The 14,319-nt window shown below is 48.9% G+C and overlaps 1 protein-coding gene across 1 annotated transcript; it reads right to left on the minus strand.

Moving 5' to 3' along the window:
* Positions 1-3,462: 3,462 nt before the first annotated feature.
* LOC135981843 (lymphocyte antigen 6E-like) lies at positions 3,463-13,588 on the minus strand. The gene is made up of 3 exons (XM_065586341.1): positions 13,394-13,588; positions 8,879-8,998; positions 3,463-4,339 (listed from the first exon to the last, which is right to left on the minus strand). Exons 1-3 carry the CDS (start codon positions 13,443-13,445, stop codon positions 4,134-4,136), a joined length of 378 nt encoding a protein of 125 aa, XP_065442413.1. The 5' UTR covers positions 13,446-13,588; the 3' UTR covers positions 3,463-4,133.
* Between the last annotated feature and the right edge of the window lie 731 nt (positions 13,589-14,319).

Here is a 14,319-nt window from a genome sequence, read left to right on the forward strand (position 1 = left end):
CAAGTTTTTTCCTCTGATGGGTTTTGGTTTAAGCAGAGGCTAGGGGGGAGGGGTGTCTTTCATGAGTCAGGCTGGATACTGCACCCTGGTTCCCCAAGAACACAGAGGTGTCTGGTATCACAGGGGACAGGGAGCAGGGTGGCTTGGATGGGGGAGGGGGTGGGGTCCCAGGGAGGTGGATGGGGCAGGGGTCCCGGGAAGGGGCAGTCAGGGATAAGCGCAGGGGGGTTTGGATGGGTGGGAGATTCTGAGGGGGGGCAGTCAGGGGGTGGGGGGTCCCAGGAGGGGGCGGTGAGGGGAAAAGGAGCAGGGGGGGTTGGATGGGTCAGGAGTTATGAGGGGGGCAGTAAGGGGGTGGGAAGTGGGAGGGGGCAGATGGGGACGGGCTGTTTGGGGAGGCACAGCCTTCCCTACCTGGGTGTAATGTATTACATTTCTCCCCGTAGGAATGTGCTACTTACAATGTACTACTTACGGCTGCCAGTCCTGGTGCTCCGCAAGTAGCACATTCCTACGGGGAGAAATTTAACACACGACACCGGCGGATAGAACCCCAGACCGGTGGTGGGCTGAGCGCCTCAGTCCGCCGCCAGGCTGGGGTTCCGTCCGCCAGCTCCTGCCAGCCGGGGTCCCGGCCGCCAGCCCCGCTCAGCCGCAGCCAGCCGGGGGCAGAGCGGGGGCGGCGGCCAGGACCCCAGCTGGCAGCAGCGTGCCAGTAAAAATTGGCTCGCGTGCCGCCTTTGGCACGGGTGCCGCAGGTTGCCGATCCCTGGTTTAGATGGTCTGGAGCTACTGAGGCTGTTAGAGTCTGATTTAGGTTTCGGGGGGGGGGGGGGGGGGGTGTTACATTGCTTTCAGCTTGCCTTAATGGTCACAGGCTCGCAGCAGTGTTGCAAAAGGTGGCAGAGATTTGGCCAGCTCAGCCAGCAGGCAGAAAGCACGGTATAAAAAACAGAAGAGAGAAGGAGCATCAGGAAAATAACCCTGGAGGGGGAAGGTGACAGCAGGGGCTTGAGTCTCACGTCCCTGGTGTTGTTGGGGAATTAGCTGAAGCTGGTGGAGATGGTGATGGCTCTCTGGCTCCGTCTGATCAGGAGGCCGTTCAGGATCAGGATGACGAAGGTCCAACGGTGTCTTGGTGGATCCTGGAGCATCACGAGATGGTGAGGGTGGCCGCCTTGAAGGTGGCGTTCACTCTTTCCAGTCCACCCATCCCACTCCTCTCATGTAGTGACTCCGCCCCCGCAACTTATAACTCAAACCAATCCAATTTGTACCAGTCTTTACTGACTTTCCTAAACAATTCTATATAACTGGTAGAGCTGCACTTGTGTTACCTTAAACAACTTAGAGAACAGGCCTCTGCTCAACCAGTATCATCATCATCTATTATGGGGAAACTGAGGCACAAACAGGTTTAATGACTTGCCCAAGGTCACACAAGGAGTCTGGGGCAGAGCCAGGAACTAAACCCAGATCTTCTGAAACCCCACACCAGAGATTTAACCACTAAATTATCCTTACTCCTCCCATTTGAGCCTCCGCCCTGAAAGACCCTCTTGTTTCCAAGGAGTCAGGAAAGCCAGGGGTGAATTAGGATTTCCAGGCAACTATCTTCATCAAGCTGGAGTTAAGGTTGAAAGTGCATCTCAGTAATTTAAGGGTTATAAAACATGGCTACAATTTTGTAGTTATTTTAAAAAAACCAAATATTAGAAACTCAGGAACTTCATTTATATTAAATTTAACAGAAACCTAAGCAAGCCATTCGGCCAGTTGGAAGTTGGACAGTCTTGTTTCTGGTTTCAGTGGTAGCCGTTTTAGTCTGCCAAACGTGCTTTTGTCCAATATCATCATGGATGCACAGAAGAGGCTGTTTGCAGAGTGTCCTGTTCTGTCCCCACCAGCATCAGAGACCTCAGACACTGCGTTTGTGAGGTCACATCAGTATCACTCTGCAAAATGGCATCTTCCATGTGACATGACCTCGCATGCACTGTGTGTGCAAAGTCACGCCAATGGAGGCAGGGTGGCGCGCCCTGCAAAATGGCATCCTCCATGCAGCATGACCTTGCATGCCCTGTGCATGTGAGGTCACAGCAGCAGGGACAGGGTCACACTGGTGGGGCTGGGCCCATGAAACCAAGGGGATGTCCTGTCTTCTGGGGGTGCCTCAGTGGCCAACTTCCAGAAACCCCAAAGTCTGAAATGACAGCAGTGCACAAACTGTCTGACATCAATTTCCATTTATCCCTTCTTTGTTCCTTTCCTACCCAAGGCCCGATCCTGAAAACTCTGACTCATTCGAGGAAGGATCAGGCCCATTACATTGTAAGATGCAAGGGGAATTGGCTCAATGGGTGTCACGGGGTTAGCTGCTCTTTATGGGTAACCAGGGCCCAGTCTGCCCCGACTACCTGATGAAGGCCCCACCGGGGGGTAATTGGCTGCCCCAGGTGGCTGATTAATAAAGGTTCCCCATGCGCAGTTAGAGGGCAGCTCCAATGGGAGATGGGAGGCTCCTGTGGAGCGGAGGGCAGCTCGCAGGAGAAACCTGAGGCAGAGGGCTGAGCAGGGCTCTCTGGGGACCTATCGGGACAGCGAACCTCTCAGAGGAGCTCATGGAGATGGGCACCTCCTAGATAGAGGACTGCTTTCCCTGGAGAAGGGTCACAGTGGATGGACTGAGATGACCTCGTCACCCACCGGGATGTTGCGGTGAAAGTTTTGTTGATGTTCTGCCTGGGCTTTTCTGTTAATAAATGACACCCTCCACTAGGGGGTGCTCTTTAGCATTTAACAGGCTGTTTGGACTTGCCACTACCCTGGGTGAGGGGAAAACAAAGTAAGGGCTCGCCTGCAACACCACACCTGCCCGCACGGGGGCGCTCTGGGATGACAACAAGGGGTTAAAGGAGCTTGCTCATTATGGCTGTTTTTAAATATAGCCGCAGGGTTTTCCGTCACCACTCACTGACGATGGAAGGCAGGAATCGGAGAGACGCTAATATCTAACGTACAGACTGACCCCGCAGTGGTTTTGCTCCCATAGTGTTTGCTCCAGTCCCATATGACACGTCTATGGTAGACCAGACTCACACTTCATCCTGTCCAGCTTCAGTCATACGGACTGAGTCCGAAAGGGCTTTTAGGGAGTAAAACAATACAAGACAGCATCTGGTCTGTGGGACAAGTTACAGGTACCGCAGCTGGGAGAACAGGTGAATAATCAACTCAAGTGTTCGTTCCTCAGAGCCCATCCTGGAGGGGGATGGGGGCAGGCATGGGAGGTAAAGGTCTGTGTTAGGATGAAAAGTGACAAGAGAGACGGCGCTGCTGAGAACCACAGAGCAGCTGTCCCAAGGAGCAGTTGTGCTGCACCCATGACTTGATCTTTCGGCTCAGGGCACCTCACACACCCTGTTTTTCCAGCAAGCAAAGAGACACACAATATATCTGGGCTCAGGAAAGAACAGGAAGGTGTTTATTCAGCTGTGATGCTCACAGTGCGAGCACTGCATTCATTTTACATAAGAAAAATGAGACAAGGAGCAGAATAAAAAAAACAATGTAAAAAAACAGAATCCAACCGGGGGTGAATGTATCTGAGGTTTGGTTTTGGATCATGCCTTCCCAGCAGTCAGTCTGGCGCTGATCCCTAGCGTGACGTGGATGGGAAATGTCTCTGCGGTAACAAGAGGCAGGGGTGTTTAAGTATTCCACTTTGCAGGTGGTTTGTGATAAACATTTTCTGGTAGCCCTGACCTTTTTTTAATCAGCCCCATCAACTGGGACTATGGGTATAAAAGTAGAAACCCTGCAAACATTATCCACCATTTCCTGATGGGTCAAGAGTGCAAGCGGGCATCTCCCCAGTGGGGCTGCACGCTTCAGTTGAGCTTCCCAGGCCTCCTGCACCCAAAACCAAATCAGAGGGGCACCCAGTGACAGCAGCAGAATTTCCTTGTGAACGGGAAGAGGGCAGGTCTTGTCTAATGGGATCTGAGAGAGACTTTTTAAGAAAGGACACCATTGGTAACCTCAGTATTGCTTTGCACAGAGGGGGGTTTGGTGTCTCATTGGAGAAGCCTGAGCAGGTTCTTCAGGGCATCAAGATTTTTTTCCTGGTCCGATCACAGTCCGGCCCTGATATAGACAAAGCTGGCCAAGATTGCCATGGCCAGCACCGAGTAGCTGACTTTCACGCTGCTGGCCCCGCTGATGTTGCACAAGGAAGAACTGCAGCAGGAAACAGAGGTGGCTAGTATTCCTATGTTTATCCCAACGCTGGGGCAAATTGAAGCACATCCCTTGGAGATGCTCTGCCCGGAATGTCCACCTGAACCGGAAACACAAACAAGAGAAAGAGACTCAAGATTAAAATGTTTCCCAGAGTTCAGACAGGAGCTCCTGAGCTCTGCAAAGGAGATAATTGTACCGATGTAGCTAAGCAATCCTGAGAGGAGGAGGCCATTTCTCAGCAGTTAATAGCCTCACAGCCTTAGCTCTGCCAGTGAATGCCCAGTGATTAGAAGTCACTACTGCTGTTATATACCATGAAAACAGCACTAGTCTCTTCCTAGCAGTGACAATCTGGGAATATTCCCTTCAGATTCCTGGCCAGGACGTGGGAACAGCCAGAGAACCCTGCGAATCCATTCCAGATTGTCACACTCTGCCCACTGCATGCTGGGACAGGGCTTTGGGAGTTCAGGGAGGGCTGCGGGGATGCAGCACAGAGGGGACTGGGTCCTGTCTCCTGCTGTTGAGCCTCGGAGCTTGAAAGAGCTGGTAGTAGTCAGGTCACAGCACAGCTCATTAAGCAGCAGACACCAATATACCCCAAAAGGCTTCAACCCGGCCTCCTTTTGTGCAGGCACAACCAGCCAGGCACTGGGATTGGAGCGTGTGAATTCTCTCACTTGCACATGCCCATAGTGGAACCTTGCACCAGCACATGAGATGTTTGATGCTTAAACCATCACATGGCTTCCCCAGGTGCAGAAGGCGGCCAGACTGGGAAGCAAGGCCCATAATGTCAGTTATGCAGGGCAGTTACAACGGCCTGCAATCCAACTGGCCTCATCCCCTGGGTGATATCCCTGCACTACTCACTAGGCTGGCACTACTTTTGTTAACTGAACCACATCGCAAGTAATATCAGTGCGTCTCCCCGTGAACTAGCTACTTACAGTCTGTCAAAATGCAGAGGTTGGCAATGACATTTACACTTGCAGTATAATTGCTGCTGGGTGCAATCGGACACATGCGGGAGACGTCCTCTCCCCTGCAGTCCAGGGACAAAGGCAGCCATCTTTTCCCCCCACCAAACCGGAGGGAAAGGGGCGTGGGCTCGATGCCACAAGAATGCAGCAGCGCAGAGGAGGCTGCTTCCCTGAGAACCACTGCTGAGAAGGAAAGTTCACCTTTCGAGGAGAGGAAAGACCCTATTTGGACACAGACTGGCTAACCTAGTGAGGAGGGCTTTAAACTAGGTTCGACGGGGACAGGTGAGCAAAGCCCACAGGTAAGTGGGGAACATGGAGACTGGGGGGATGGGTCGGAAACGAGAGGGAGTGTGGGCTATATTGTCAGAGAGAAAGGAGGGTCAGGACAAAACTGGGAGGAAAGATCAAACCAGTATCTTAGATGCCTATATACAAATGCGAGAAGTATGGGGAATAAGGAGGAAGAACTGGAAGTGCTAATAAATAAATACAACTATGACATTGTTGGCATCACTGAAACTTGGTGGGATAATACACATGATTGGAATGTTGGTGTGGATGGGTACAGCTTGCTCAGGAAGGATAGACAGGGGAAAAAGGGAGGAGGTGTTGCCTTATATATTAAAAATGTACACACTTGGACTGAGGTAGAGATGGACATAGGAGACGGAAGTGTTGAGAGTCTCTGGGTTAGGCTAAAAGGGGTAAAAAACAAGGGAGATGTCATGCTAGGAGTCTACTACAGGCCACCTAACCAGGTGGAAGAGGTGGATGAGGCTTTTTTTAAGCAACTAACAAAATCATCCAAAGCCCAAGATTTGGTGGTGATGGGGGACTTCAACTATCCGGATATATGTTGGGAAAATAACACAGCGGGGCACAGACTATCCAACAAATTCTTGGACTGCATTGGAGACAACTTTTTATTTCAGAAGGTTGAAAAAGCTACTAGGGGGGAAGCTGTTCTAGACTTGATTTTAACAAATAGGGAGGAACTCGTTGAGAATTTGAAAGTAGAAGGCAGCCTGGGTGAAAGTGATCATGAAATCATAGAGTTTGCAATTCTAAGGAAGGGTAGAAGGGAGAACAGCAAAATAGAGACAATGGATTTCAGGAAGGCAGATTTTGGGAAGCTCAGAGAGCTGATAGGTAAGGTCCCATGGGAATCAAGACTGAGGGGAAAAACAACTGAGGAGAGTTGGCAGTTTTTCAAAGGGACACTATTAAGGGCCCAAAAGCAAGCTATTCCGCTGGTTAGGAAAGATAGAAAATGTGGCAAAAGACCACCTTGGCTTAACCACGAGATCTTGCATGATCTAAAAAATAAAAAGGAGTCATATAAAAAATGGAAACTAGGACAGATTACAAAGAATGAATATAGGCAAACAACACAGGAATGCAGGGGCAAGATTAGAAAGCCAAAGGCACAAAATGAGCTCAAACTAGCTACGGGAATAAAGGGAAACAAGAAGACTTTTTATCAATACATTAGAAGCAAGAGGAAGACCAAAGAAAGGGTAGGCCCACTGCTTAGTGAAGAAGGAGAAACAGTAACAGGAAACTTGGAAATGGCAGAGATGCTAAATGACTTCTTTGTTTCGGTCTTCACCGAGAAGTCTGAAGGAATGCCTAACATAGTGAATGCTAATGGGAAGGGGGTAGGTTTAGCAGATAAAATTAAAAAAGAACAAGTTAAAAATCACTTAGAAAAGTTAGATGCCTGCAAGTCACATAAAAACAACCCAGGAAACTACAGACCAGTTAGTTTAACTTCTGTGCCAGGGAAGATAATGGAGCAAGTAATTAAGGAAATCATCTGCAAACACTTGGAAGGTGGTAAGGTGATAGGGAACAGCCAGCATGGAGTTGTGAAGAACAAATCATGTCAAACCAATCTGATAGCTTTCTTTGATAGGATAACGAGACTTGTGGATAAGGGTGAAGCGGTGGATGTGGTATACCTAGACTTTAGTAAGGAATTTGATACGGTCTCGCATGATATTCTTATCGATAAACTAGGCAAATACAATTTAGATGGGGCTACTATAAGGTGGGTGCATAACTGGCTGGATAACCGTACTCAGAGAGTTGTTATTAATGGTTCCCAATCCTGCTGGAAAGGCATAACGAGTGGGGTACCGTAGGGGTCTGTTTTGGGACCGGCTCTGTTCAATATCTTCATCAACGACTTAGATATTGGCATAGAAAGTACGCTTATTAAGTTTGCGGATGATACCAAACTGGGAGGGATTGCAACTGCTTTGGAGGACAGGGTCATAATTCAAAATGATCTGGACAAATTGGAGAAATGGGCTGAGGTAAACAGGATGAAGTTTAACAAAGACAAATGCAAAGTGCTCCACCTAGGAAGGAAAAATCAGTTTCACACATACAGAATGGGAAGAGACTGTCTAGGAAGGAGTACGGCAGAAAGGGATCTAGGGGTTATAGTGGACCACAAGCTAAATATGAGTCAACAGTGTGATGCTGTTGCAAAAAAAGCAAACATGATTCTGGGATGTATTAACAGGTGTGTTGTGAGCAAGACACGAGAAGTCATTCTTCCGTTCTACTCTGCTCTGGTTAGGCCTCAGCTGGAGTATTGTGTCCAGTTCTGGGCACCGCATTTTAAAAAAGATGTGGAGAAATTGGAGCGGGTCCAGAGAAGAGCAACAAGAATGATTAAAGGTCTTGAGAACATGACCTATGAAGGAAGGCTGAAAGAATTGGGTTTGTTTAGTTTGGAAAAGAGAAGACTGAGAGGGGACATGATAGCAGTTTTCAGGTATTTAAAAGGGTGTCATAAGGAGGAGGGAGAAAACTTGTTCACCTTAGCCTCTAAGGATAGAACAAGAAGCAATGGGTTTAAACTGCAGCAAGGGAGGTCTAGGTTGGACATTAGGAAAAAGTTCCTAACGGTCAGGGTGGTTAAACACTGGAATAAATTGCCTAGGGAGGTTGTGGAATCTCCATCTCTGGAGATATTTAAGAGTAGGTTAGATAAATGTCTATCAGGGATGGTCTAGACAGTATTTGGTCCTGCCATGCGGGCAGGGGACTGGACTCGATGACCCCTCGAGGTCCCTTCCAGTCCTAGAATCTAGAATCTATGAAGCAGAGGATCCACTGAGCCCTTTCTAACTGCTCCCTCGCTGCGTTCAAGGCTGGCAGCCACTCGGGCAGGCAGCCTCCTTCCCTTTCACGCCCATGGCAGAGCCGCTGAGGAGCGGGTGGGAACTCAGTCCCAGCCCTCGCGCACCTCAGCAGTAGCAGCACCCACTGCTGGGGAGCGGCTGCAGGACTGGGCTATAAAGAGCCTCATTTCAGGACTTCAGCCAATGCTGGAGGGGTAGATACGGAGCCCCCAATTGGCGTAGAGGAAGCCTGACATTGCCTTCCCTGCCCTCCTCTCAGTCACTCACTCAACTGCAAACCTCACCACTGAGTACAGGGGCTCCCACCCCCTTAGCGCGTCCCAGCAAAGTTCTCCTGCCATTCAGTTTCAAGGGGTGATTCCCCAATTCCACATCAGCAATGTCCCATCCTTCCAGCAGACAGAGGAAGGAAAACCCAGTGATCTGGAACGGGGGCAGCACGTCGTCTGGGAAAGCGCTAGGGAAAGACAACAGGCAGAACATGCCCAAACTTACCAATTCCTGCACCAAGATACGTGGTCACACAGTAGTTTTCACCACTTTGACATATAGTTGGTGCCAGACAACCCCAGTTGGAGGACGCATCCTTACAGGTGAAGCACAGCAGTGAGTGAGCTGCAAAAGGAAAACACACCCTGTGTTAGAGGCTTGCAGGAATATGTTATTTGTTCCTGATCTACAATCCCCATCCCTGTCACCTACTGCTAGTGAGCATCAAAATGGACCATATTCTCATAGACTCATAGACTCATAGACTTTAAGGTCAGAAGGGACCATTATGATCATCTGGTCTGACCCCCTGCATGCTGCAGGCCATAAAACCGTCCCTACCCCTTCCCTGGACTCTGCTGTTGAAGTCCACAATCCTGTTTTTAGTGACTGCAATCGGCAGAGACCCTCCTGCTAGAGATCCCTGCCCCATGCTGCGGAGGAAGGCGAAAAACCTCCAGAGGCTCAGCCAATCTGCCCTGGAGGAAAATTCCTTCCCGACCCCAAATGTGGCGATCAGTAAGACCCCGAGCATATAGGCAAGAGTCTCCAGCCCGACCCCGTTAGCCATTATACTATTTACCCACCATTGCTTGGCTTTCCTTGACTACTATGTTTTACCATTAAACCATCCCCTCCATAAACTTATCTAACTTTATCTTAAAACCAGACAGGTCCGTCGCCCCCACCGTTTCCCTCGGTAGGCCGTTCCAATATTTCACCCCTCTGACGGTCAGAAACCTTCGTCTAATTTCAAGTCTGAACTTCCCCACGGCCAGTTTGTATCCATTCGTTCTGGTATCCACGTTAGTACTAAGCTGGAATAATTCTTCTCCCTCCCTTGTATTAATCCCTCTAATATATTTAAAGATAGCAATCATATCCCCTCTCAGCCTTCGCTTTGTCAGACTAAACAACCCAAGCTCCTCTAGTCTCCTTTCGTACGACAGCTTTTCCATTCCTCTGATCATCCTAGTGGCCCTTCTCTGCACCCGTTCCAGTTTGAGTTCATCTTTTTTAAACATGGGAGACCAGAACTGCACACAGTACTCCAAATGAGGTCTCACCAGCGCCTTATACAACGGAAGCAGGACCTCCTTATCCCTACTAGATATACCTCGCCTAATGCATCCCAAGACCGCATTGGCTTTTTTCACCGCCACGTCACATTGTCGACTCATAGTCATCCTGCGGTCTACAAGAACCCCTAGGTCCTTCTCCTCTTCCGTTACTTCTAACCAATGCGTCCCCATCTTGTAACTAAAATTGTTATTAGTCATCCCCAAATGCATCACCTTACACTTTTCACTATTAAATTTCATCTTATTTCTGATTCTCCAATTCACAAGCTCATTCAAGTCTCCCTGCAGGATATCCCTGTCCTCCTCCGAATTTACAACGCCTCCCACCTTCGTATCATCCGCAAACTTTATCAGCCCACTCCTGCAATCGGTTCCGAGGTCAGTTATAAATAGATTAAATAAAATGGGTCCCAAAACCGAACCTTGAGGCACTCCACTAGTAACCTCCCTCCAACCCGACAGTTCACCCTTTAATACAACCCGCTGCTTTCTCCCCAGTAACCAATTCCTTATCCACTTCTGGATTTTCATATCGATCCCCATGTTTTTCAGTTTAACCAATAATTCCTCATGGGGTACAGTATCAAACGCTTTACTGAAATCCAGGTATATTAGGTCCACCGCATTTCCCTTATCTAATAAATCCGTTACTTTCTCAAAGAAGGAGATCAGATTCGTTTGGCACGATCTGCCCTTCGTAAAACCATGTTGTAATTTATCGCAATTGCCACTACCCTCTAGGTCCTCAACTAGTTTCTCTTTCAGAATTTTCTCTAACACCTTGCACACTACAGATGTTAGACTAACAGGCCTGTAGTTACCCGGATCACTTTTTTTCCCTCCTTCCTGGTAGAACTGGTCCAATATTTTATAAGGACTAATTTGCAAAGGGACAGGTGCCAATGGATGGTGGGCGGCAATCAAGATATGAGCTCACACTGGCTCTGACAAATGAAGTGGGAATGACATGATGTGTTATTTATAGATGGGTATCACATGGAAGACCAGAGAATTCATTCCGACTTGCCAAACAAGCTTGGTTATTATTATTACAGTGTCAGAAGCATGTGAAATGCTTTATAGAAACAAACCGAGAAGTACGGTGCATTTCCTAGAGAGTTTATAGTGCAAATTGGACAGGAAGTGATGCGTGAGGGTGACAAAGAGAAGGAGGGGATGGGTTAAGGAAGAACAAGATCTAAAGCATTAAGTTCATCCCAGGGCTTGATTTTGCCACCTTTATGTAACAATCCCTCCACCTCCATGGGTCACCAGCAGAGTTTGAACCCAGTCCTTTCACAGATCTTGATCACTGACAGGGAAGGAATAACTCCAACTAGAAGCAGTAGTGGGCTGTTATCCTCTGCGGCCTAGATACTAGAAGAGGATGCAACACGGATTTTACAAGCACATGCTCCAGTTACACTGGGGAGTGTCTTACTCACACGACTCCAGTGGGGCCAGGCGGGGAGTCAAGTGATCTTTGTGACTGCTCATTGTTTTTTAAAGTTGACAGCTAGCCTAGCAAAGGTGGGGAGCAGAGAACCTCTTCTCCAGCTCTCCCAACACAAGCACCTAGCAGTGGGCAGGGCACACTCCAATCTTGACCTTGGCTACAACACCCACTCACACCCCACAGTTCCAGTGAGAGCGGGGGCACGATTAGGCCACTGGCCCCACAGCATACATGTCATAGGTGGTGAATACTGGGCTCTCCCCCACCAATCACCCTGATCGAGCCCATTGGGTCCCAAACTTTAACATCCTGTGAACCCCTTTTACTAAAATGTCAAGTCTTGCCAACCCCCTCCTAAAAATGAGTATGTCCAGGGATTTTCTACTTTACCTGAGTATAAACTATAAAAGCAGTGATCTTGGAAATATAAAATGTGTTTTTATGACATGCTTATTACACATTATTTATTGTTAACTATTATTTACCATTACAGTATTTTTCTTACATTATCAAAACGGCGACACTCTTCCAAGATCTCGCTTTCGTAGCTTGTATCACTTTGAATAAGCCAGTTAGAAGACAAGGCTCCTATGTTTCATCAAGGAGTATCAGATGTGAAACAGCATGAAGGTATGTAAGAAGCCAACTCAAAGCATTCCTCCTACACAAGCATTCAGGTCTTGAGCAGTCCAGGCAAACAACGCATGTTACAACAAAGCTTAAATTTGTTCTTCATCATCATTTTAAAAACAATACGAGCTGCCTATTTAATTTTAAAAACAGCAACAAATATCCACCTTCCCTTTCCATTTCTTATAAGGAGTCTTGAAGTTTAAATCTCCTCAGTGTGATAGATGTGCTTGCTTTGATCTGCTTAGCTCTTGGAAGTCCAGGGGCTCCAGGCTGCAGGCCCCGTGTTGCCCCGGGTCCCTAGGGACAGCTCTGTCCACCATTAGGGAATTTTTTCCCAAGACCCCCTATAACATTTCACGAACCTCCAGGGGTTCACAAACCCCAGTTTGGGAACCACTGATCTAGCCCTACCCGCAAGCGGCTCCAGGACCCTCCAGGAAGCCAGCACCTTCTCTTCTACAGGAAGAGTTGGAGGAGTAAAATTATCCTCCATTAAGAATCAACCAGTGGCTCTTCCCACCAGAACCTACTGCTGTGACCCCCGTCCAATATTACTGGGATTCCACTACAGCATTGTAAGAACGCAGGGCCTGAGTCTGATCTCACTTGTGCCGATGCTCCACTGCCAGGGCCGGCTCCAGGCACCGGCAGAGGAAGCAGGTACCTGGAGCGGCACATGCTAAGGGGCGGCGTTCCGTCCATTCTTGGGGCGGCACAGTCCGGGCGGCTTTGTTTTTTCTTTTTTTGCTTTGACAGTTCGGACGGCAGTCTGAGTGGCTTTTTTTTTTTTTTATTTCCGCTTGGGGCGGCAAAAATGGTAGAGCCGGCCCTGTCCACTGCTCCAGCTTAATTGAATGGAGTGCAGTGACTCCTGATTTACTCCGCTGTATCTGGGATCAATCAGATCCTTATGTTTTTAGCTGATTACAGCAGAAGAACTTGCAAAAGTTATGGTTGCAAGAAAGCAATGCTGAGGAGCCCTGATCGCCCTGAGTAAAAGAGCCTGGCTCAGAGGATAACCGTGTAAAAGATTTCTTTAAGAGATGACTAGACAGGTCTCTAGGGCTAGTCAGCCCCCCCCCCCCCATCTCCCTCTAAGCCTCTCAAGACATGCTGCTGTTGGAAGGAGCTCAGATCCACAGAAGTGTGCTCCCTCTTGCACCCAGAGCACCAGCCGTTGTTCACACTACCAAGCGGCTGGCTGCGAAGGGAGGTTTGCCGAAGTGCCAGCTCCCACTTCAAGGTAGAATCTTTGCCAACGGTGCTGCAAAAATCCCCCTCTGCCCCCGCATTTCTAGCTCCTTCCCTGGCTCTCTCTCAGGCACAGAGGAATCATTAGCAGCATCTCACCTTGCTCCACACACAGAACCGCCACCAGCAGGGTGAGAAGAAAAGCCTTCATCTTCGGCCTGCCGTCACAGCCTGGGCAGAAAGGCAGCTGCTTCTTGGGGGGCTGGTTATAAATGAGGATCTTGGTGGTTGCCTGTGAAGGCAGCGCATGCAAAGACTGCGTGTTAGTGGGGAGGAGACACAAGATTGATGGCAGGGTGTGGAAAGTGCAGGGGAGTTTGCTTTGCTGACATGGGTTTTTTTCTTAGTTCAAGAGCAGCCAGAGGCAACAAGGCTCAGAGTCTTAACAGAATCCAGTGCTCCAGCAAATTTCATTGTGTTTGGTTTCATTTTCCCGCTGCAGTCTGGAGGGAGGAGGAAAAGCAGGACTAAAGCATTCCTGTGCCAAACGCTTTTGCACAAGGAGATGGTTAATACACTGCATAAACCAGACACCACGGTGGAAAATCCCTACTTTAGTGTCTAATCCGGTGATTCTTAACCTTTTCCATACCGGGTTCCAGCAGCAAAGAGGGTGGGGACCCTGCTCCCTGCCTTCTAGGTGTAGAGAGAGGGAGGGGGGTCACCAGTGGAGCTGGCCAGGACAGAGAAGCTCCCTCCTGTGAAAAAGTTCCAGTTGGCGATAAATCTTTCTGTCCCAAATCCGGATGAAAAATTAAAAACTCATGGGGGTGGCAAGGGGAAGGGACTGAAAAGTCGAACGTGTTTCAGACTTCTAAAAACTTTTTTTTAAAACAAAACACGTCCCCAGAATGCCTGGGTAACCCGCTCTTCAGCACCCTGATCTCCCAGCACCCTAGGCTGTCTACCTCCCGGCCTGGCAGGCTGCTGGGCTGCCCTGGCTCCTTGATAGGTGACCAGACAGCAAATGTGAAAAATCGGGACGGGGTGGGGGGTAATAGGAGCCGATATAAGAAAAAGGCCCA

This window comes from Chrysemys picta, chromosome 2, assembly GCF_011386835.1.
Source record: "Chrysemys picta bellii isolate R12L10 chromosome 2, ASM1138683v2, whole genome shotgun sequence".
Classification (NCBI taxonomy): domain Eukaryota; kingdom Metazoa; phylum Chordata; order Testudines; family Emydidae; genus Chrysemys; species Chrysemys picta.

Bases quoted from the DNA above. Each gene is read 5' to 3' on its own strand.
- LOC135981843 (XM_065586341.1), bottom strand. From the start codon at position 13,445: ATGAAGGCTTTTCTTCTCACCCTGCTGGTGGCGGTTCTGTGTGTGGAG. The intron at 8,999-13,393 runs GTGAGATGCTGC...TTCCTTTTGCAG, and splicing joins GGTTCTGTGTGTGGAGCAAG to CTCACTCACTGCTGTGCTTC. The intron at 4,340-8,878 runs GTAAGTTTGGGC...TTTCCGGTTCAG, and splicing joins GTATCTTGGTGCAGGAATTG to GTGGACATTCCGGGCAGAGC.